Source organism: Clinocottus analis, unplaced genomic scaffold, assembly GCF_023055335.1.
Source record: "Clinocottus analis isolate CAN_PGR_092001 unplaced genomic scaffold, fCliAna1.0.p SCAF_19, whole genome shotgun sequence".
NCBI lineage: Eukaryota > Metazoa > Chordata > Actinopteri > Perciformes > Cottidae > Clinocottus > Clinocottus analis.
Window position 1 is genome coordinate 9,302,111 of NW_027175920.1, and position 24,118 is coordinate 9,326,228.

The window sequence follows — 24,118 nt, forward strand, 5'->3', positions numbered from 1 at the left end:
CCGGCGCAAAAAAAAAAATAGTTTGTAGAGCACGTTGACTGCGGCATCTGAATATATAAACAACTGCAGCCGTCTGACTCGATTCCTATCAGTACGATGAAGTTCAGTAGCGTTAGGTTGTAAATGTGGCGAGGGGGGCGGACACAGCGGGACTCTCCTCTGCTGTCCTGCGGTAACATTGTTGTGGAACGACGTCACAGCTCGAAAATGAAGGCGCAGAGGCAGCCATTACTGGAGCTTCTCTAATTATTTTATTCCAAATAAATACTCGTGGAAAACTCCCATGGCAAGAGCTACAAGTCAGCTGGTAAGTTTTGCGACTCTAAAAAGAATAACGTCTCGAAGCCAGTGCTCAAAATGTGCAGTGTGGTGGCTGTTTGACAACAAATAGTTAGGTCGGGCCTTCACTTGGCAAAGCGGTGCTAGCCGCAAAAGATCGGTCAACGTTACGACTCACTAGCGACGTTAGCACGCTAATGCTGGCTAACACAACACATACTGTGTGCTATGTTAAAAGGGACTGCCTAACACCTGTCTTAGTTCATGACCAGATGTCCTCTTGCTTATTCTCGGTTGGTTTAGCGTTTAAAACTGCTTGTTGGTAGTTTTATTGGACGTAAGCCCGTCCTCCCGTGGTCGGTTATCTGTTAGCTAAACATGTTCGCGCTTTCGGACGAAGCTCCTGCTTGCTAACAAGCTAGCAGGAGCTTTATTGCGTCCCACCTTTTGGTTAGAATGCATATGTTTAAGGTGAACACTTTGTACTTCGACTGTCAACCCGTTCACTTTGAAATGTAGATATTAACGTCAGCACATCAAATCCGCTCACGACTAGCTAAGTGACACTGTGTGAAAATGGCCTAATGTTTTGAAGTTAACGCTACTTGTTACCTGGTTGGCTATCGCGAGCTAATTGACTGTGTGTTTGCGTTAAGTTCATAACTGTCAGTGACTGTCGGCTTCATTTGACACGGCAGCAGCAGCTAACGAGAGCTCGCTAGCAGGCTTTAGTTAGCAAAGAAAGTTCTCACAGGCCTGTTGTTACCTGAGTACTTAGGGTTGGGTTAACGTTGGCTGACATGTTTCTAGAAGCCATTACACGGTCGACCTGTAGCAGTGGTTCAGGAGATGGGAACACGACTAACGTCAGTTGGCCACAATACAGTAAAGTCCGGGATAAGGCAGCTAAAAGGCCACACCTTGGTTTTGAATGAGAAAAGGCCGACTCAACGAGCTCACTAACGTTACAGAGTTGTAAGCTGTACAACATCAGCACTGATCCAGTAAGTTCCAAATAAACAACAGTGGAAGAAGCACCAGCCAGTTTGTTGGGAAGCACAACATGTCGCTGTATGTTATCTTCGAATCCTCAACAATTATTTGGTGCTTTTCCTTGTTGGTGTTTGTGTGCGTTAACTGCCTTTCAGTGTGATCATGTGGATACAGATCAGTTGTGCTACTAAGTACAACGGTCACATGAAAGCAGTGACTTTGACATAGTTTTCACAACTTAAACACTGGGGGTGGGACCACCAGGCTCAGAAGAGGCTTCTCCCATAGTCGTTGCATGTCCTTATCAATTCTAGACTTTGCTCCTCAAGGGGTCTTACTACAAATTGTACATTTGCGATATCCTACCAACAATGTTGTGCAGTCAATGAAGTTGACAACCTTGGAAAGTGTGTCTACTCTGTGATCCAGATCTTAACCAGTTTGAAAACACAAACTGACAATTGCTCGTTTATATTGTTTTTATATAATCCAACACATGCATTGTATTCATTTGCTTTTTACAATATACACTTTTTTAAATTGTCTCGTACTATTATGTTATTCTATCCAAAGATATGCAGGTGTAATTATGGTACACTACTAGCAAGCTGTTGTGAAATCTGTTTGCTCACTGAATGATGGTAAAAAAAAAAATGTTACATTCCAGTTCAAAGGGCTGAAGAGATAGGCATGATCTTCTACAAACACAGATATTCTTTATAAAAAGTTATATGGAAGTTATGTGTTGTTATTGTAATACCTTATTCCCAAAAAGCATGTAGTTGCTAGATATGAGCACACTGATTGCCAGTCATAACGAAGGAATGATTCATTAGCTTTCGGGTGTGTTTAACGGTATTTCTTAAGAGAATATATACTATGGCTTTAAAAAAAAGAAAGAAAGAAAACCACAACTGTATCACCGTGCTGACGAATATCTTCTCATTGTTCTCTCTCCTCTCCCAGTATGATGTTGTGCCCATTCAGCCCAGCGTTGTCATCTGTTCCTGCTCGCATCCATCAATGGTAAGAAACCACCCTGACTCCTGCTCGCCACTTGCTATCCCAGGCGCAAGCAGTAGCCACTGTCCCAGCATGCAGGGCTCAGCCTCAGAGGCTGTCGGAGTGTCTGGCGGCAGCCAGAGCGCAGACCGCACACAGCCGGCTGTCCAGGCCCCTCAGCCACGCAAGAAGAAGCCAGAGGACTTTAGATTTGGCAAGATACTGGGAGAGGGCTCCTTCTCGACGGTATGTAACTTGCATTCCCCTTAGCTTGTGAATTATACTATATTATACTATAGATATTGGTACATGCCAACATTCTTTTGATTACTGTACTGGAATGATACATCCTCAGTTAATTTGAGGGGAATTGACAAAACAAGTTGCTAGATTTTCTCTGAAATGTGACTTCTTTTTATATCCTAAGGTTGTCCTGGCAAGAGAGCAGGTGACGGGCAAAGAATATGCAAGTAAGTAATAATGCATCAAATTTTGATGAATGATATTAATGACACTCTTTATCAAGATGAAAAAGTTGCTTGGTATGTTTTACTACTTTATCCTGAAATTGTCTTTTCTCTTCACCAGTTAAGATTTTAGAGAAGCGCCATATTGTGAAGGCGAACAAAGCCCAATACGTGAAAAGAGAAAGGGATTTGATGTCGAATCTAGAACACCCATTCTTCGTCAAGCTCTACTTCACATTTCAAGATGATGAGAAGTTGTGTATCCTTCTAATCCTTGTGTCAAGGCGTCTGTGCTACATGAACAATTTACCTCTTGTTCTATTGTTAATGTGTCAAAAAAATCTTTTAACAATTGTAATAATCAGTCTTCCTTAACTAGCTTTTCTTAGATTTTGGCCTCAGCTACGCTAAGAATGGAGAGCTCCTGAAATACATTCGCAAAATTGGTTCTTTTGATGAGACCTGTACTAGATTCTATTCAGCTGAAATAGTTTGTGCTCTAGAATACTTACACAATAAGGGGATAATACACAGGTAAGACTTACCGTTTGTTTTATCCCTGTTTGCTTTAAAAAAATTAAACAAATACCATTTTCAAATCCCGTTAAGTGTTTGTTTCCCCATAAGTCCCCATACAACTGCTTTGTCTCATTTCAGAGATCTGAAACCAGAAAATATTCTTCTGAGTGAAGACATGCACATCCAGATAACAGATTTTGGGACAGCAAAACAGTTATCATCAGACAGTAAACAAGGTATAACCACAATCCTGATTTTACTTAAACATGAAGTATAATAATTGTGTTAGTTCCATGAATTTATCGTTCTACTAACTGTGAGCAGTATGAAGTTATTCATGTCTTCTTACCATTTATTTCCACACTTTGGCAGCGAGAGCAAACTCCTTCGTCGGAACAGCACAGTATGTGTCTCCAGAGCTGCTAACAGAGAAATCTGCCTGCAAGAGGTATGAGTTTGGAATCGCTGTAGATGTGCTAATTATTGTTCTCTTTTAATGTTTGTCAGATAATGATGGCGTCACATTGGACTTAATTCATTTATTTGTTTTACGTTTTTAGTTCTGACCTCTGGGCATTGGGATGTATTACCTATCAGCTGGTGGCTGGTTTACCCCCTTTCAGAGCTGGGTGAGTACTAAGTTAATTGTCATTATTTCCATTGATTGATTTTATCATTGAACTTTAATGCGAGACGTGACAACAACCATGCCCCAGTAATATTACTCGAGCAAACAACATTTCCATAACAGTCCCTGTTTTTTTGTTCTTTTCCTCTTGTGTTTTATTTGTTGCAGAAATGAGTACCTAATATTCCAGAAGATAATAAAGCTGGAGTATGAATTCCCCGAGAAATTCTTCCCCAAAGCCAAGGATCTTGTCAAACAGCTTTTGGTAAGTCATTAAGAACCATGCTGATATATGTGAGGTACAATTAATTGTTACTGATATCTGTAGGGACTCATTAATAAGTTTGTGGCGTCAGCTGGTGTTGGTGATTTACGGAATGAAAATGCATGTTCCATGTGTTTCGGGTTTTCTTTCAGTCACTGGACCCTTCCAAGCGGATTGGGTGTGAAGAGATGGGAGGGTACGACCCTTTGAGACGGCACCCCTTCTTCGACACTATCTCCTGGAGTGACCTACACCTACAGACACCCCCCAAGCTCACCCCCTACCTGCCAGCCATGTCTGAGGATGATGAGGACTGCTATGGAAACGTAAGATATTTTATTACAGTCTAGGTTTTTTTTTATTGTTAATGGGAAAACTTACTATACATTTTCTCAACTGTCTCATTTCCAAACTCAGTATGATGACCTCCTGAGCCAGTTCAGCAACATGCAGGTGGCCCAGTCCAGCTCATCACACTCCCTGTCGCCACATGAATCCACACCCCCGCAGAGGTCCAGCAGCAATATTGAGCAGTACATCCATGACCTGGACAATAACTCGTTTGAACTGGATCTGCAGTTCACTGAAGAAGAGAAGCAGCTATTGCTGGACAAACAGACCACTGGAAACCCATGGTAAAAGCCCAATGTAGCAGCCTGTTTAACTGTGTTTTAGAGTGCTGTTCATTGTTCCATGTAAATCTGAATCTTTCCTGTATTCAAGTCTTGTTTTGAGTGAAACAGAGTGGGTGTCAGTAATCTCATGTTGCTTTTTTACACAGGCATCAGTTTGTGGAGAATAACCTGATTCTCAAGATGGGCCCAGTGGATAAAAGAAAGGTGTGTGTGAATTCTAGGACATGTAATTCAGATTATGTTTACTTGACCCTTTTGAAGTTTTTTAAAGGTGAAGATTTTTTCTGCCAGCTAGACTATTCAGGGCCTGTATGTTTCTAGTAAAATTTAAACAGGTTAAGTTTGGCTCAGCATAAATTAAGTCACTACCCATGGTATTTTTCTGACTGATTATATGTAAAAGGTAAAGGGGAATTAAATGCGGTGCTTAGGAAAGTCTCATAGCTCATTCTGTTGTTGAACTATTGTCTCAACATCTGGCATTCCATTGCAGGGTCTGTTTGCTCGACGGAGACAACTGCTTCTCACTGAAGGACCACACCTGTACTACGTGGATCCTGTAAACAAGGTCCTGAAAGGGGAGATTCCTTGGTCCCTCGAGCTACGCCCTGAGGCCAAGAACTTCAAAACCTTCTTTGTTCATACGGTAAATTACTATTTATTTTTGATGTCCGTCCAGTATATTTTTCTCCAGCAGTAGTTGACACTTGCCCATTGATGAGAATTTCTCCTCCTTTGTAGTTTAATTTTTTAATTGTTATTTTTGCATCTCTGTGATTCTTGCAGCCTAACCGAACATACTATTTGATGGACCCCAGCGGAAATGCTGACAGATGGTGCAAGAAGATCCATGAAGTGTGGAGAAAGATCTATCAAAAGCACCAAAACCCCGGCCTATAGGAGCACAGTTCCTCCTGTGGCCACTCCTCTTTAGCTCTGAGGCCAATCACTGAGCAGAGTAACACCCTCTTTAGTGCCCTTCATCACCGCAATGTAAACAAACTCTTAGAGACGCTGGCATCTAGACCTTGTTTGTTTTCCTGAGTAGAACCATGGGAAAAATACAACTTTGGATTCAGGGTTGCTTTGCTTGTTCTTTGTGCTCTCTGTGAGGCTTCTATTGCATTTTTCCATGTATGGATGATAAGACTGCCACCATGCACATCTGCTTTTTGTACATTCTGCAGGGGGGAAGAGAGGGGCAAGCTTGTCCTATAAAGGGACACAAGCTTAGCTACCGCTAGGACTATCTCAAATGCAAGGACTGGTTTCCTGCTCCAATGATACCATAACACAAAATCTAGCTTTTGTGAACCAGAGCCTATCCTGATATCTTAATTAAACCATATCCTATTCCTACATCGTACGTGCAAGCTGTAGTCAGGCCCCACTTCTAGAGCATAATACTTCATGGTTGTAACAGATACTGTAAGCTGACTCAGCCTCACATGTTTACCAAAACAAATCCTATATATATTTTTGTCAGAGCCCAAGTGTTCCCACGGTATTTGAGTTGTTTTTTAGTCTCTTGGAACTTGCTTAATGCAGTCAAATTAAGGTCTCGATGTAACAAAGCAGAATGCCGGTCTGCAGTGAGACATGGGTCTGAATCAGTCTCCATACAAGTGTGAGCCTTCCGTAGCCGTTACTTAGGATGTATTGCTAACAGGGGGCGGGTAAACATGCCACTAGCTTGTACTTCCTAATCATAACTTGCTTATCTTTCCTGCATGGCCAGTTTTGTAGCTCAGCCTTGTCCGCTTCTCTCTCCCAGGGCACTGGAGATATAGTTTATTCAAGTTTAAAGGTGGGTATTTTTGACTGCATTGGTAACCATAGCGTATTTTATTGGATGATTTGGCTGTTCTGTACCATTCACTGGCTATTTCTTTGTGATGTGAATTCTGCAACTTCTTTTTCGGTGGGATAGTCGGCTCATCTTCAGTACGTCCTATTGAAAACTAAATCGTATGTGCTGACCACCCCATGCTGAACAGAAAACCTTCATCAATAGTGATACATACACATACTATCATTCTCCGACGCAATCACAGTAAAGCTGTTCTCTCTGGACAAGATGGCAGAATTGCCTCATCGGGCGCATTGCCCCATTTTGTTTTCATTCTGACATTTGGCCCATTAGAAATTAAAGCAACTGATTTAACTTGTGCTCTTGTTTTAGCAATATGTATTATCATAATGCTTTTAATTTTTGACATATTACCTAAAGGTCCTTTCCAAAGGTCCTCTTCCTTCAGCTGAGTCTGTGTGTGCAGTGTGTGACTGGAGTATAGGTGAATAGGACCCTCTGGCCCAGGGGCCCGGGGCTCAATGTGGTTGGATGTCAGTTAAAAGATATCTATCTGATCCAAATAACCGATGAAATTGCTGTATCTGTCTATAAAGTTGAGGAAGCACTAGAGTAGTGTTTTCTTCTAGTTAGAGAAATTGTTTGAATCAAGTCGATGGCAGTCGGTTACATTGTGTATGGAAAACTCTACCTGGCTTGTAACTGACTAGAACTGTGATGTACAGATGATGTATTATTAAAATCTGAAGCAAGTAATGCAATGATATTAGGATACAGTTTTTGTATTTTTATTCTTGTATAAGGTTATTTGATGGCTATTGTTTAGCCTCTAGTTCATTCTGTGTTATTTAAATTCTAATATATGAATCATTTGGATTGAAGTCATGTTCAGGGGCCATGTTGTGTATGTATTGAGATGTAAAGCCTTTGAATGTGAATAATTATTGTAAACTATAATATTTTACAGCTTTTTTCTTACTATATCATACATTTTCTATTTGCTCAGTGATTTAATCATATTCTGATAATTTAATGAATCTGTTCATTCTCTCTCTGATTATTTGTGCGCTAGGTCAGTAGATGTTGAATGATGAATTTTCCACTTAATGCTTGGTAGTCCAGTAATTAAAGCATGTAGGGATTTAGGCATACAAATAAAGCCGTGTGTCCTGTCTTCTGTTACCATCTACAGTCATGACACCGTGAAATAGCAGAAGCAGTCAGTGGCAATGGCATCTCACATTTTGCAAGATGTAAATAAAGTACCGGCCCATTATCAGCGCTTTTGTGTCGTGGAAATTACTTCTACAAGGGAGAAAACCTTAAAGCTGGCTGGTCTTGCGGATGTGCAAGCCACTTTTTCTATCTTCCAATCATGAACCACTGTGCGCCACCAAGTGACATCTTTATCCGCTGTGACATCCCCAGGCTTTGAGTATCAAGAGATCATCAACGTCGAGGCGTCGCTGGGTCAAAGCAGAGAGCGTCTCTCTTCTCTGGGATGACTTGTACACTAGTGTGTGTCCGTGCCGGCGGAGCGGGTCGGTAGGAGTGGCTGTGGCACTGGCAGCCTGCTTTGCATGAGTTGTGGACTCCGAAGTTAGTGGCTGCAGCTCAGATATTTCCTGTCAGCCGCACACAGCCGAGCTCGAGAGCGGAGGAGACGAAGAGAGGGATGGCAGAGAACAGCTCCGAGACCAGCGGCTCCGTCCACCGGAGGTGTTTGGCCCATTCTCCGGCGGAGAGACACGTCTCGGCTGGTGTCGGGGCGTCGAAGTGGATCCGACTAAATGTCGGGGGGACTTATTTTTTAACAACGAGACAGACGCTGTGCCGAGATCCCAAATCATTTCTGTACAGACTGAGCCAAGCTGACCCCGAGCTCGACTCTGACAAGGTAAATGCTAAGCTAGCTAGCGCTACAGTTGCACTCTATTTCGATGTCCTCTACATTACGGTATACTTGCTGACTGTATTGTTGAGCAGTTATTGGGCTGCTGACTGTGCCTACCAGCGTGTTTAATCAAGAGGCCACGCTGTGTAAAAAGCAGGGTTTATTCACACTTTGTGCTAACTCCCATTACTGTGGCTAACTAGCATTAGCACAGCGACGCTAGCTAGATTCCGACAGTCACCACATGACACACGATCTTTGCGTGTGTCAATGCCGAAATGTGTTGCTAGGTGTTGTGGTCATCGTCCCCTACACGTGTTGTTTAAAGTGTTGACTTCAACAACAGTGCATGGCTGACATAGTTTTACAGCTTTTCCAGGCAAAATGATCAAGTTGCTCAGGAGGTTAGTTGGAAACTTTCCCCACTGAGATCTGAGGCCGTTGCTCTCAGCGAGGTGTCAAACAGGGACGGCATCCACTTAATAAATATATATATATATATATATATATATATATATATATATATATATATATATATATATATATATATATATATATATATACACACACACACACACACGTATGTATGTTTGTGTATGACCGTAGGTGAGCTTAACATTTTGATTAATGTTTTTTTTTTTTTAAATGAATCTCGAACATAGTCATTTAATTAACATGTTAAAGGGCATAATATTCCAAAAGCACACTTTTTTTCATATCATATCTACAGAAACGCTTGACAATTAATAGCTTTCTTCTTGCCCAGCAAGTGGCTGAAATGTCTCCAAGCTTTCATGCTATAATTGAATTGCCAAATGATGTAACGTTACACATAGAAGGACTTTTTTGCTGGATCAATTTGTGTTTTCCCCCCGTCCTCTTGAGGTAAGTTTGTTACTTGGCTCAGTTTCTGTGCAGTAATCAGCCCCTGTGCTGGCTGCAAGGCTTCCCTAATGAGCACATAAGTCATTGCCAAGTGGAGTGAGGTGCTGCTGACAACTGAGAGCTGGGGATGAAGTCACTCATCTGCCTGAATGACCTCAATGCTCCAAAAGCAGACTTCTCTCTGTTTGTCCATCTGCCAGTTTGAACAGCAGTGTGTGTGTGCTTTAAGGCCCTCCGGCACTGTCAAACACAATGTATTAGTGTCTGTATACATAGTATAATATGCTCTGTTTTTCGTTGTTAATTTTACTAACCCATTATTCATTGTTTTCATCTACTTGCACCATTGCCCTTATTTTATACTAAGCTGAGATCGTGGCTCATCTCGTATTTTCATGCAAATATCTTAAGCTCTAAATAATCAGCTTGCTTTTTTGTCAGTTTATCCTCCCATGAGCAACGGATCAGTCCATCTAAATCCTTTGTCCTAAGTGTGTATCAGAGTCTCAAGCCATTACTTTACCTCTCTCCTATCTCATTATAGATAGCTTCTAGTAAAGAACAGGTCATTGGATATTATTTCACTTGCTTCTGTCTCTAAAACAATTAATATTGGCATAATTTAATCTAATAAACGACTGAGTCGAGAAGAATGAATATATATTTATTTATTTATTTATTTATTTTTTGCATCACACAACTGCATGCGAATAGGAAGTCCAGCAGAGTATCGGATCATGGAAGAGCTCTGTTTTTGTACGAATGCAGTATTGTATTTCTCAGCCATGGAAATGAGTGGTTCAGTTCTCAGTCACGCAGGCTGACGTGCTTCAGCAGGACTCTTAAGGAGAACTGCATTATTCATGTTGTTGACTCGAGCCTGTTTTGCACATTGGGGTAGTTCAGGGAGAAAGTGGAGGAAGTGCTGTCATGTGCAAAGACATAACAACAGAAAATATTCTTTTAAATAATTTACCCCAGAATTAACATCCTACTCATTGCTGTCGCATTAGATATTTATTGTTATGACTGTTTGTTTGACCTGTGTGAATATTTGATGCTGCAAAATCACAAGTAGGTATTGCTCTCAAAGTTATCAATTGTCCAAGCTGAGATTTGCACATCAATGGGCATCCATCCCTCTGGCAGATGCCTGCTTTCAAACTGCTGCGCTCAAGAACACTCAAGTAGCGACCCAGCTTTGAGAGCTGCATCAATCTTTCAAGCACCCCATCACAAAGGGTTCTTGTTCCTTCCACATCTTATTCTTTTCATATTTATATCCATTTGATGCCCAAAGAAGTTCTCTCTGCGGCATGTGTAAGAAAAATATGGTCACATTAAATGCTGTATTCTGCTTCTATGTCATGCCTGAGCACACCATGGGAGACGATGTAAATATTTAACAGTGATATCTCAGTCTCCTCCTGCTGTGTCTTCTTGCAGTAAGTGCTCAACAGGACAGTGCAAAGTACGATTGGCAAATCAGGTGTGACTCTAGGATGGACCTATTTGCTTTATTGGTTTAAAGCAACTTTATTTTTTATTTTTTTAAAAAGCCAGTCTCCTACAATTGTTCATAGTGTTGCAATAAATTAAAATGTTGTCATTTGGAATTCCATTCCCCACCAAAGTCAGTCGTCAATATGACCAATCGTTTCATTTCCATTCTCTTTTTCTATTTGTCATTCTGCCAGGAGAAGACTCCAGTTTGTAGTTATGTCCGGGTTTGCCAACTTAGTCGTAGAGCTACTTAACTGCCTCTCATTATGACGGCAATACTTTTTGGGAACTTTGAAAAGAAGCTGTTCATTTACTGCCTGCAGCTCTGCAAAGTCATTGTTCTGCAAAACACACTAATGGTGTTGCCTTGCAGAGTTGAAAATGGTAGCAAGGCGAACTGTTCTTCCCAGCCTTCATGAAAGGTTAAACTCATTCAAATGCACAGTGTTAAATATCTTGAAATGTGAGATAGTTTCACATAATATAGCCTTGATGTGATGTGTGTATTATTTAAAAGTTGGATGCCTCTTTGACTATGCCATTACTGCTTGTACTCCAGAGGGAATCCTGGCTCCTACTCTACAAGGATCAGGCTTCCACTTGGCTAAGTAGCTACAGTCATGTGATTCAGACGATCTACTGCAACATCTTTAAGTGGTGTTTCTGCAGTGGGCTTGTACTCCAGCTTGACTGCAGTAAAGGCTGAGCAGCGTTTGATAACACTTTAGTTCTCCTTATGACTAGTCTGAGCAAATTGGAATGACTTCACTGCTATTTGCTTTTGCTATTTTTCTTTTGATAACTACTGCTAACCACCATCTGCTGTATTAATTGAAAGCCTATTTTTACAAGAAATTTAGCAGTGAATATGCACACACCTGTCTGACTTGACTGGGTGAATTGTGCCACGCAAAGGTTTGGTGTACACCCGTCGTTGTACTCAAGCAAACAAGCAGCGACTTGTTCATTTTGTTGGATTAAGAATTGGCGTTCAGCATTAATGTGTCTGCAAAAAGTCTTTTTGGACATCACATGCATGAAGGGTGGGTCGACATGGTATTTCCTGTGGGAGGATGTGTATTGTGTGTAGGAGAAAAATGATAGGGTTAATCGTCATAGCTAATCTTCTAATTTGCTTCTGTTTATCTTAAATTCAAGTTATCTTGGATTTAAATTCAGTCATGGTTAGGCCTGCATTGACTTGGCTCTCGTCACTGTATGTACGGGAAGCTCAATATTTGTACAACACTATTTAGCATACGTGACCTAAAGGGAACTGACCTATTACTGGTGTGTGTTGTAGGCGTTGTCAGTGTATTTGTTAACATCACCTTGTGTCTTTGGTTCAAGCTGTTGGCCGTGTCCCATGTAGGTTTATCATTCTTTTTATGTAATTGATGAATCTCGATATTGCGTTAATGTTGCTTTTCACATTAACCTCGATATTCATAGATGATAAGCTAGTTTTGTTCATCATCACAATCATATTATAACAGAGATGGTGAACTTTCTCAGACTGAGCGTCAAGCCCTCCTCCAATTCCCCTCACCGTCCCTCCTTATCCCTCTGCTTGTTGCCCAGTGCTCCACAGCCGGGGCCCTCAGAGACACAGTCTTTTGTTTTCCATTAAAGACACTGTCCCCTTTGTGTCCATGCGGCACCCCAATCATAGCCCCCTTAATCATCTTTTTCTGAACTGGGTCACTGTCGCCGTACGCGCCCCTTGGATGCTTGTGCACCCTGAGGACCAGCGACGGGCTCGTCAGCACAACTGCCAGAAAACCGGTTTACCAAAGTGTACGCATATGATAACTTTGAGTGTTTGATCAGTGGGAGTGCTTTGAGGCTGTTTACAGAAGTTTATTTATATAATGCCATCGGCCTCTTTCACAGCAGACCTTTTTGACTCATCTTAGTAGGATGAGTGCAGGTGTTGCTAATATCATTAACGACGGCTCGGTTTTGAAAGAAGGGAATTAATGGGAGAGCCTTTACCACTTGACCAATGGAATTTAAGTGTATGTTAACCCATTTTATTACCAAATGTTATGTAAAAAGCATATACCTTTTTTCAAGTAAATGGTAGTATGTTCTGCCTCTGCAAGTTCTTGTTATAAGAGTGGTTTTCCAAATTGTCCCTTCAGAGCTTTTCCAGTGGAAGTAGGATGAAGAGGAAAATGGGAAGTGAATCTGAAGTTGAATAGACCTTTCTCCAAACGGACATACTGACTTTTCAAATGCAGGAATACGCCGTAATATCAGTAATTGGGGAAATAAAGCCATTGTTAGTGTTTTAACTTCCACCTCTGCTTTTCCTTCTATTAACAGTCCAAACAAGGCCAATGGATCTTATTCATTTGTTAATTATAACACGTTAGTTAATAACAAGCTAGTATCTCTTTTCAGAATAATATATATTCTGAATAATATATATTCTGAAAGCAAAACTCTGTTGAGTACACAACAGACTTTTGATAGGATTTGAAAGGAAAACTTGATGCTCGACCAATATTAGAAACCTAACCTATGTTAAAATCAACCTTTTAGGTACAGTGCAGTTTGAATGTGGTGAGCTGTGCAGCTTTAGTTCCCTCCACACTTCAGTGACTATGGAAGTGTAAGGAACTGACACAAGGCAATAAGACCAGAATAGAGCTCCATTAGGCTCCCGTTGGATATTTTCGCTTTGCAAACGAGGTCAACCAGCCAGGAGGGTTCAGATTCATTACAAAAGAAAATGCACAGGGGCCTTGTCTCATTATTGAAACGATTAATGGGTTTTGAGTTGGAATCATCTCTGAGCTTGTGAAGACGAAGTAACTGTGACTAATCACATGTTCTTCATTGTAGTCATGTCATGAGTTTGGTCATCGCCTGCAGAGTGTGACAATATTCCACTGACCATCAATGCGGCTAATTTGCCAGGATTGCTCCTGAAGCCACATTACTTGACTGACGCAAACGCAAACATCCTGTAGCATTTTAGGATTAACACAACATTTGCTTAAGGTCTGTCCTCCCTCCTCCGAGCGCTTTAGTAAATGTGAAGCCATTTCACTCACTAAGGTCACATTGTATTTAACAACTTTTCCTAATACAGCAGTTCAAACAGACTCATATTATGTGTTGGGCCAACTATGTAGCAGACTAGAGTTGACTAGGCTAATTATTGGTCGTAAGCCAAGGTGCTTTCTTTTGGTCCCCATGGTGGATTCAGCTTGCTGTTCCAAATCTTTTTTATGTTCTGCTCTAATTGTTTTAGCCGCCTCTTCCCCCATGAGACGAAGACGGTCTAATCACAGTACTTATAGGAATAGGGGAATACCCAGTAGTTCTGGATCAAACCCAAGACCGCTGGGAATAGTGAAGTGATATCCCAAAGCTGTGTGCACGTGTGCTCTCAACCCCTGTAGAGATTATCCGCAGAGGAGCTGACCTCATAATTTTCATCCCTTGAGTTTTATTCCCTGATGAACAGGGATGTTTTTCCCCCCCAGTAGATTGTGTTTCGCGTAAGATATATGCCTGCTCATGTCTCTCTTTTTAAGGACTGGAACATTTGAAATCACTTTCATCTCTGTGTGTACACTGTGTTCCCCGTGCTGGATGCTTTGAATTACAATTACTGTCAGGGGTTCTTTTAAGTGTGGCTAAATGTTGAATTGTTTCTTACAATCGAACACTCTGTGTAAGTGAATTTGGTGTTATTCTATTAATCTCCTCCTCTCCTTCTCTGTGTTTCAGGATGAAACTGGTGCCTATCTCATAGACAGAGACCCCACATACTTTGGGCCAGTGCTGAACTACTTGAGACATGGAAAGCTGGTGCTCAATAGGGACTTGGCAGAGGAAGGTAATGCCTCTGTCGAAGATGAGAAACTGTATTCCAACTCAAAATACAGTTGTATGTTGCATGAGAAACTAATTGGTAACATAATTTGTTGTCAATATTGGCGTTCATTATTGTTCATTCCTTGTTGTAAAAACTGATGTCATGACAATGATTGCAAAAAAATAAAGTCCCTATTTGTCCATCCCATCTCTGTTTTGACAGACCACAAGTGCAATACAAATCATTAGACTGGTCAAATGAATATAGATTCTTACATATTCCACTTGGATCTCTGCATAACCTTAAAGAAGATTCTTTTAGTAGTCGAGGGATGTGTGTGCCATAAGCTTAAGTGTTTATTTTTCACCGTTTTAGGTGTGCTAGAAGAGGCCGAATTCTACAACATCACATCATTAATAAAGCTCATCAAGGACAAGATCAGGGATCGCGACTGTAAAACATCACAGGTACATGAAGTTTTATTTAAATGTTTTTCCCATGAATATGACAGTCTTGTTCCTTTCATTTTGTGTAATTTCTCCCTTTCGATTCCACATCTCTCATACGTTTGTCCCCCTCTCAGGTTCCAGTGAAGCATGTTTACCGTGTGCTGCAGTGCCAGGAGGAGGAGCTGACACAGATGGTGTCCACCATGTCTGACGGCTGGAAGTTTGAACAGGTAAATCTCTTCCTGTAGGATTACAGCATCAATCCTCCTTTCATGTGCTTCACCCACCCCGCTATGCTCACATTGACCCAGAAGTCCAATCCTCAATATTGGAAACGGCTAAAAAGCTAAACAGCAAATCGCATCTTTCTCACTGTCCGCATACATGATCCGGGCATCCCTTCTGTGCTCTGATTGGTCGTTGCAGCTTGTCAGTATAGGTTACGGGCGGGCCCACCAGTCAGAGTTTCTGCTGATTGTGTCAAGGGAGGTGAAGGGAGAGGAGTCTGCTTTGCCAAACAACAGCGGAGAGGTGTGTCTAACAAATTTCTGTCCACGGGCTGGTCACTGCATGGTCCCCATGTTGTCCATACACACCCCGTTGGCCGTCGTTTGTCCCAAGTAGACACATAGCTGTGGGTCTTTTTTTTAGCTGATTTTATTCATTGTTCATTTGTACTGCTTGCTCACCAGTGAGGTTAAGAGACCATGACACGTCGTCTTGTCTGTGATTTTTGTTTTATTATGCTTTTTTTATTTCTATGTTTTCATTCGTACTGTATTCACAGTGTTTAGGCTTGTCAACAGCTTTCTGTGTTCTGCTTTCACGTAGGCTCTTGGCTGTTTTGGGGGCTGTGCTGTGATATAGTGCTGGTTGTTTAGTAGTGAAATGTTGTTTTATTTTCCCAGCAGGTTGGATATATATATATATATATATATATATATATATATATATATATATATATATATATATATATATATATATATATATATATTCATTCAAACATTAATCGTGAATAGTCTAAGTTTACATGGGCGTTTGTGTTCAGTTGGAGCTGCCAAAGGCTAATATTTCTAATGAGAAACTACGCTTTGTGTATTATATATGAATGAGTCTCTCTGAGACAAGTGATCTCTGGATCTTCCATTAGTGCTGAATTATCTCTAATCTCCTTACACAGGTCAGATGGGAAACACCTAGAAACATTTCTTATGCAAAGCCAAAAGCTTGGTCGTCAGCCCAGGAGCGTCTATTGGGGAGATGAGCGTTAATGACTTACGGCTGGTTCAAGATTTCATTAATGGAAACAATTTGTTGAAGTGTATTTTACCTAGAAAGTCTTCGGCTTTGGTGCTCATTGACTCTTTAACTGCATGACAAGTAGAATCTACGATGGCTACTGAGCTAATGTGAGAAAGATTGCTTAACAACAACAAGTCTCTGGCAGGAGTGGCTAATGAGGCCATGCATGTCTGAACATGCACACCTGGGTACAGACAGTTTACATGTAGCTTGCCGTGTACACACACTTAGCATTCAGCGGTAAACGCAGTTATTCAGAAACAGGAATTGTTTTTTAAAATGTTTTTCAGGGTGTTTACAAAGATCTTATCGATGATTCTTTTTTCAATATCCTCTTGTGTCTGTTTGGGTCTTTTATTCAAACTGACATGAAAAAAAAATGCCTGCGTCGTATTTACAGATACCATATGTGGGATTTTCTAATGCAAATTATTTCCCTGACTGATGCATTCAGTGCTCAAAGAAAAAAGGCCCTTGGTGTTGGAAGCACTAGCTTTACTGATGTTGTCTATTGGTTGAATTTGTGTTATGCACTCAGTTCTCTCTCAACGCTTGTGGTAGACTGGCAAGCCATGCTACTAAAGACTTTGGCAGACATGATCAAACGATAAATTGACTTTTTATGGCATGTATATAGCACCTTCCTTGTCTTCTGACTATTCTAAGCGCTTTACCTTACATGACAACATTCACGCCCACATTCATTCCATTGCCATGCGAGCTGCCAGCCTGCCCATCAGGATTTAGTCTAAATGCTCATCACACACCGATACTCCAGACCCTTTGGGAGCAATTTGAGGTTCAGTATCCTGTCCAAAGACACTTCGACATGCGGACTCGAGGAGCTATCAATATCATTGATCTTCTGCTTAGTGGACAACCCAGTCTACCTACGGAGCTACAGCTGCCTAAAATACAACATAGAGTAAACCAATAGTCAAAGAAAGCAAGTTTTTAGAATCCAGCTCATCGGATCTTGTATTTTTAAATTATTAATCTAAATTGATATGGCAGTCGAAGCACTAACGAAAGCCTAACACATGTTGTCTTAAATCCCAGAGCTAAAACATGCAGCGGGTGTTACTGATGGGTGTGACCTAATTTGTAGTTTTCTCTTTTCATGTGGTTTGTAGGAAATACTGTATTTTTAAGGAGTTGATTGTATGAATTTGTTTCCAACTATTCACTGTAAACCAGCATGGTCCTATCAAGTCAAATCCACTGTTCCCCCAACGTTTTTTCACCCAGCTTGTTTGCTTCCTGTGGTAGAGCCCTGCACTTGTATTCAATACCTATCTTCTTTTTCTGAGTGAGACGTCTTTCTGCTATTTCTTTTACCTTAATCGTATCTTTTTAAACCACTAATGTATTTTATTTCTGTCTAAATACTTTGGTAATTACATTTTCTGTTTGCTCTTTGATCTTCATTGATGATTTTATTTTGGTTCTCAATGTTGGCATTTCTGCAGGTCCTGAAAAGACAGAAATGTGTGTTAACTAATTCCACTTATAAAACGCAATACAAACTAAGTATCCTTTACCACTGGGAATAGGTTCAATAGCCTCTGACGACAATCTTTTCTTGCTGTATTAGTTTAATATGTTGTGATACATACAACTGTGTGCACTGTCCACGACATTCTGGCTTTAAACCTCACTGAGGACCTTTGTGTGTCATCCCCACTGTATCTCATATTATATGGTGTATCTAATAAAGTCAAAAATGCAAGATAATTAAACTTCAGAGTCAGGGTCACACAGACCGCACTTCGATTAGTCTCGTCTGTATAAACTGTATTGAGCTATGTCTAATTACAGAAGCGCCACAATAATATATTGTCACGCCTTAAATTTGAGTTGCATGAACCTGTCGCCCCTCTGTGCTCCATGATTGGTTGTCAACCTCTTTTACATGACTTTAATGTCTCCCTGCCTCTGTTTCCCCGCCATGAGTAACCCAGTTTTTGTCTCTACTTCATCAGTCTTAAGCTAATTCTTCCTCTGTGCTCTGCTCTCGTGTCTTTCTAGCTGGTCAGCATAGGCTCCTCTTACAACTACGGAAACGAAGACCAAGCCGAGTTCCTGTGTGTAGTCTCCAAGGAGCTACACAATCAATCATACGGGACAAACAGTGAGCCCAGTGAGAAGGCCAAGGTAAGTGTCTGAGTTTGTGGGGAGGCCGGTTGAAAATCCCTCCACAGCAAACATCTGTGAATGATGGCCTGTGCTGAATGTTTTAAATGCAGCGCATTTATGAACATGCCACCAGGGAACTGAAAGCCCCTCTCCTTTATTGATGAGAAAGCTCTATGAAGGAGAACGTTGTGAATATTCAGTCCCTCAGTTAGAAAACAGCCTGCCGCAAAAAACACAAGTGATGAGAGAGAGAAATTAAATGTAAGCAAAGCAGACATTCATTTTGACGTTTTCTTAACTGAAGAATGATCTCCTGTTAAGATTCAGACCTGAACAACTTTCATTTTGACGCTCTCCCAAAAAAAACATTTATTCTAGTTTCACGCCAAAATTGCATTTTACAAGATCATTTTTGAACACATTATGATATCGTTACAAAATGATTGTTCGATCGTCATGCTGAATGTAGTTGTTAATGTCTCGAACTATTTTTTTTTCACCTCGTTCTCCTTTTTAACATTTTTCATTTCCATTATTTTTACAACATGTCTTTCTTGTCTTCTGTGCTGTCTTGCATGCTGCATGTTGCTCAGAGTGAGGACGAAGAGACGGATTATGAAATGTATGACTCTGATTAGGGTTGAGCATTTATAACTCACTGGTGAGACTGCTCATAGTCCCTCCACCAAGCCTCTAGTTGGTCCCCGCTCTTTCTTCCCTGTTCCTCCTTGATGCAGTTTACACTACTGAAAACTTTCTCCACATGGCAAAGACAAAACTTCAAACCAGAGCAAAGTGACTAAATACAGGTTGAAAACCAGCGTCGGTATTCAGAGTCTAAATAAATAAAGCCAGATGTCTCCTGCTGAGACCAGTTGAACACTTCTTTGCCGTTGAAACTTCTTTTGCACCAGATGGAAGCTCTGTTTGTTTCAGTAGTGTAAATAAGACCCCTTTAATTGTTATGCTCACAGCCTAGTTTAAAGGAGGATTTTGAATCATCAGCTGCAGCAGTTTGACTCATTGCCCCTCATTCAATGACATTTATAGGGAAGGGAGGTGACTACATACACTTTGTCCATTCAATTGTCAAAAACAGGTGTTGTAGTGTTGCTCTGACATAACTGGTGCATTTTATGATTATTTTTGTATTGTTTTACTGCAGTAAATGTGGCAATACGTTTTATGACATGGCATTTATATCAACCAATCCTAATCTCACTTGATTTACACAAAGAAGATATCTAGAAACATCCTAAAATATCCTGTATATTATACATCTAATATACAGGATATAATAATAATATATTTGTGTGACTGAACAGTCAGGAACACAACTAAAGTCCCAAAACGCAAAATAGATGAAGCAGAATGGGAATGAAGAAGCGCTGTGATTAAACAAAAAAAAACAACCCCATTGAATGTTTATGCTAAAAATAAAAGGTTGAAAAAAACCAACTTAAATCTATACTGAACTTGAACTCGGTGTGTTGCATTTTAATTCTACTGCTGTGTCCTTCATATTGCTCTCCGTTCGTCATCTCTTCTGTAGTTCAGCATCTTTCCGGGGGCTATGGTTAGTTTCAACTGCATGTCTTTCTAGTTGCAAGGAAGCTTCATGGGCTCCGCAATTGGCTTTAGAACCACATACTAGATAGTCTCCAGCACATGTATGCTTTTTATTCGTCACTTGTGCAAGCATTTCCCTTTTCTCCGCACCCCATTCAGTAAGTTTGAAGAGTGCTCCTGGCTGGGAGAGTATGCACTGTGGCAGGAATACAGTGGGCTGAACAGAGTCAGGAACACAACTACTTTCAGAGCATGTGGTGCAATGTGTTTTTGTTCATTGTATAATGTTTTGGTCTCTGCAGATCCTTCAGGAAAGGGGTTCCCGGATGTGAAGAGGACTCAGTATTATGAGCTCCAGGTGTTCTGATGCTCACATATCATCTTTGGGGAAGAACGTTTGGCACAATGGAGATTTAAAGGAGGGGTGTGCATTTATTTAGTGTTTTTCTCTCCATTTTTGTTTTTATTTCTTGATGTAAATAAGTCTGTTTACTGACAATGTGTGCCTGTACATTTAAACTGGACCTTTTTTTGAATTAGCGGCATGTTTTTTTCTTTTTTTTTAATTGAGAGTGAGGAATTGCAATCTACAAATGTTTTACGCTATAGAATATGGCCATCATCATATAAGGCCAATGATTCACTCAGGGTCATCTATTGAGGTAATTCTTGAATCTAAGTCAAGGTTCTGCTATGGGATCAATCAGTATGGTCTTCATCACTCAAAATCATTGTTTAGAAATATTAAGAAGGGATTTGTGTTTCTTTAGCACGTGGTAAAGAGTTACGCTATTAAATGTGAACTTCAACCCTAAAACAAATCGATAAAATGTTTTCCCAAAGATTTTAAACAGTTATGCTGAGATTTGTGATCATGAGGATCCCAACTGTACAACACACACACACTCGCACTTAAAACATTTTACTTTGATTTGAAAATAACTTTTTCGGTGTATATTCACTGTCAAAAAAGGAACAATTTTATTCTAGGACCAGGATGTGAACTGATAATGTTGGGAAAGAGGCATTAAGTCAATAAATGACAGGTCCCCATCACATACACCAAATGAAATGACTTCAGAGAGATACGTATATCTGCCTAATATGGCGAGCTTTATTGCATAAAAAGTAAAATGCGTTGCTCGTGTAGTTGCTTGTGGCACCATGTAATCCTGCAACCGTAGTAATACAATTACCCACATACTATGCTGTGTGTGCTGTAGGATTAAATAATAAATTTCAGGAAGTCCATTTAAACATTTTTATTCTTATTATACAGTTAAGTATTGGATACACATTTTACCCATTGTTCATTCAAAATGTCGTTTCAAAGTAAGATTTCTTTTGCTCCTGAAAACGTGGATTTTGTGGTGTAAAGAAGTAAATTCGCTCTCTAAATGTTGTGAAGTACAAATTTGTATCCCTTTTTTAATCTGCCAGACATTTTTTCTGGCCTCCTCCTCATGTTCATAAGTCTAAAGTAAACTGCCAAAATAGTCAACGATGTTTTTAAAATGTGAATTATGTTTTACAGTGACATTATTATTTGTAACATCACTGTCCTGTTTTTTGTCAGGACAAACCTCCATGAGACTAAAAAAAAAAGTTTTCCTCTGACTTCTGAGTTTCCTTGACTAGTTTATTGTGTATGTTTTAGGGAGCATCTTGTTTGATTGAGATTTGTTTGGAGGGGCGGAGTGGGGGGGAGTATTTTATGGGCTGGAACTGCTTAAAGGCAGTGGTGAAGGACTTTCTTTTAATATCCAGAGAATTTTGTTTTGATGTAAATAATCCAAATTCAATATTAATATTTAACTCGTTTAAAAAAATGCACGTTTTTGTACACTGTAAAGAAAACACAACTTGGAACGGAAGTTGTTTATACTGGATCTTGTAAAACAAGATGATTTTAACAATGTTAACTTCTGTTTTGCATTGTTTGTACAGGACTAGAGATGTCTGAGTTAGGATTGAAACAGCTGATGCTGAACATGGTGTCTTTCACTGAGAACATGCCTGGAACATGTTTTGATAACTAATAACAAAGCTATACTTGGCTGTCTATGAAGTTGACTGTTACATTTAAAAAAAAAAAAAAGCAAATGTATTTTTCCTGCATTGTGATAGATTCTTCTAAGCATTTTGACTTGAGTAGATTTCGTACACAGCATTACAAGCACTACAGTGGAAAACAGCACTGTGCACATTGCTTACAAGCCTGTAATGTCAATAGTGTAAATACTGCATTTTAGAACACTTTTTTTTCTTTTTTTATAGAAAGTTGTTTTCAGATTTGATGTGTGGTTTTGATAGGTTGGATATTTCATTCACAAATAATCATTTAGTATTGCCTTTTCCCCCAATGACCAAAATCCAATGTCTTATATGTATTGTACACGTTGATCTTAGTGTCAGGGATGAGTAAACATTTCTTAATGCTGGCACACTTTGTACATATAGACTTCTTAACGACACACAAACCTCCATTTATCCACATGTACACCTATACACTTGATTAAAACAATTTTTATATTGTCGCGAAAATTACAAGTATGAATGCATGTTTTTGATATAGCTATACACTTATACACACAAATGCACACACAAGGGCTTTTAAAGTGCAACATTTGACATCTGCAAAGAGGTTCAATCAAAGTAGACTGGATTTCCTGCCAGAGCTAGGCTATGTTTACATTTGCTCTAGTGTTCTAAAGCCTTCCAATTATGTACTGTCTTGCACTTCCTCACATACGTTAACATTCGTCCGATTTGCGTGACCTCACCAATGGCAACTAGCACTCCCCACTCCACATGAACTGATATTCACACAGACGTGCTGACTGATGAGTTACTTTATCCACTTCTCTCACCCTTTTGAGCGTTTCAGACAATCGTGCTTTCCGCCCTCTCCGATGGCAGAGATGCTCACTTTTAATAGGCTGAATCCACCTGCGTTGGGTCCAAGCAAAAGTTTATTTGGGTCTTTTTTTCTACAATGAGATTTAAAATGTTTTGCATTTGGTTTGCTTGGTTCAGTTGTAACTTAATTTGATATACTCTGGTCTGAAGTGTGTGTCCCCTCTACTTTAGCAGCTACCTTTTTAATAAGCTTCACAAACAGGCTGTCTGGCTGAGCATTTGGCATCATTTATCATTTCATGTCATGGACAAACTTATCAAATCTGTAGCCTAATACTTATTAAGTGCCCAGTTTGTTTTGCATTTGAGTCATAAGCCACAGACACTGTAGTGCATGATTGAAGATGCTCACTCTTGTAATCAGAGGAAATTATTGTGTCATTTTTCCTCTATCTAGCAATTACATCAATGAATAAGTTTCTCATATCACCACATAGATCACTAATCTATTTGATCTTATGCAATGTTAAACATGTGCAAACTGAGTATGAGGTTAAGGGGATATATCTATATGGTCTTGCAAAGGGTAAACCCAATAAAACTATTGTCATTCATAAATGTGTATCGTTTTTTTCTTCCATGTGTGATCTGTGTTTATTACTAATTCTATAAAAATTTGCATGACATAATTCTCCTCTGACATGTTGCTATTATATCAATAAATGGACAACTAATCCTGTTTTTCTGACGAATAGCGACCTCTTGTGTAAGTATCTCAAAACACCGTTCAATGGCTTTAGTTGGCTTGAAACATGCCTGTTTATTTTGTAGACCTAATTGTTTTTTACAAGGAAGTATGAAACTGTTCAAAAGTATGTTTCAGACACACAAAAAATTCAATTTAATCTAATCTCTTTTGCAACTGTGTATATTATGCAATGTGTTAGTTAAACGTAGTCGTTTGGGTTAACAGTGCCTGCAAGGGCTCATAGTCTCGGCAAAGATGTTGCACAAGAGAAGATAGAAACCCGCCGTGTTTGTTAAAATTGGGCATCTCTTGTCCTGACATTCACAATGTATGAGAAATATAT

The 24,118-nt window shown here is 39.9% G+C and overlaps 2 protein-coding genes across 3 annotated transcripts; both read left to right on the forward strand.

The window, feature by feature from the left end:
• The first annotated feature begins 18 nt into the window (after positions 1-18).
• On the forward strand, positions 19-7,757 carry pdpk1b (3-phosphoinositide dependent protein kinase 1b). Its single transcript, XM_068582667.1, has 14 exons — positions 19-307; positions 2,239-2,520; positions 2,702-2,744; positions 2,863-3,000; positions 3,131-3,275; positions 3,399-3,496; positions 3,633-3,708; positions 3,821-3,889; positions 4,057-4,153; positions 4,306-4,479; positions 4,571-4,788; positions 4,935-4,992; positions 5,282-5,434; positions 5,575-7,757. Exons 1-14 carry the CDS (start codon positions 284-286, stop codon positions 5,686-5,688), a joined length of 1,689 nt encoding a protein of 562 aa, XP_068438768.1. The 5' UTR covers positions 19-283; the 3' UTR covers positions 5,689-7,757.
• A 328-nt stretch (positions 7,758-8,085) lies between these two features.
• Positions 8,086-23,611, forward strand: kctd5b (potassium channel tetramerization domain containing 5b). 2 transcript variants are annotated; one of them, XM_068583647.1, is made up of 7 exons: positions 8,086-8,495; positions 14,625-14,733; positions 15,088-15,179; positions 15,296-15,391; positions 15,588-15,692; positions 18,492-18,617; positions 20,471-23,611. In XM_068583647.1, exons 1-7 carry the CDS (start codon positions 8,274-8,276, stop codon positions 20,498-20,500), a joined length of 780 nt encoding a protein of 259 aa, XP_068439748.1. In that variant the 5' UTR covers positions 8,086-8,273; the 3' UTR covers positions 20,501-23,611. The 2 variants fall into 2 exon arrangements, with proteins under 2 accessions (XP_068439748.1, XP_068439749.1); XM_068583648.1 differs by lacking the exon at positions 15,588-15,692 and having other exon boundaries at positions 8,089-8,495.
• The last annotated feature ends 507 nt before the right edge of the window (positions 23,612-24,118 follow it).

What these genes read in the sequence shown, in the direction of transcription:
- kctd5b (XM_068583647.1), top strand. Translation starts at nt 8,274, where the DNA reads ATGGCAGAGAACAGCTCCGAGACCAGCGGCTCCGTCCACCGGAGGTGT. An exon ending in GCGACTGTAAAACATCACAG is followed by an intron (nt 15,180 to 15,295) that starts GTACATGAAGTT and finishes TCCCCCTCTCAG; the next exon opens with GTTCCAGTGAAGCATGTTTA. An exon ending in AGCCCAGTGAGAAGGCCAAG is followed by an intron (nt 18,618 to 20,470) that starts GTAAGTGTCTGA and finishes TGGTCTCTGCAG; the next exon opens with ATCCTTCAGGAAAGGGGTTC.
- pdpk1b (XM_068582667.1), top strand. Translation starts at nt 284, where the DNA reads ATGGCAAGAGCTACAAGTCAGCTG. An exon ending in GACGGGCAAAGAATATGCAA is followed by an intron (nt 2,745 to 2,862) that starts GTAAGTAATAAT and finishes TCTCTTCACCAG; the next exon opens with TTAAGATTTTAGAGAAGCGC. An exon ending in ATCTTGTCAAACAGCTTTTG is followed by an intron (nt 4,154 to 4,305) that starts GTAAGTCATTAA and finishes GTTTTCTTTCAG; the next exon opens with TCACTGGACCCTTCCAAGCG.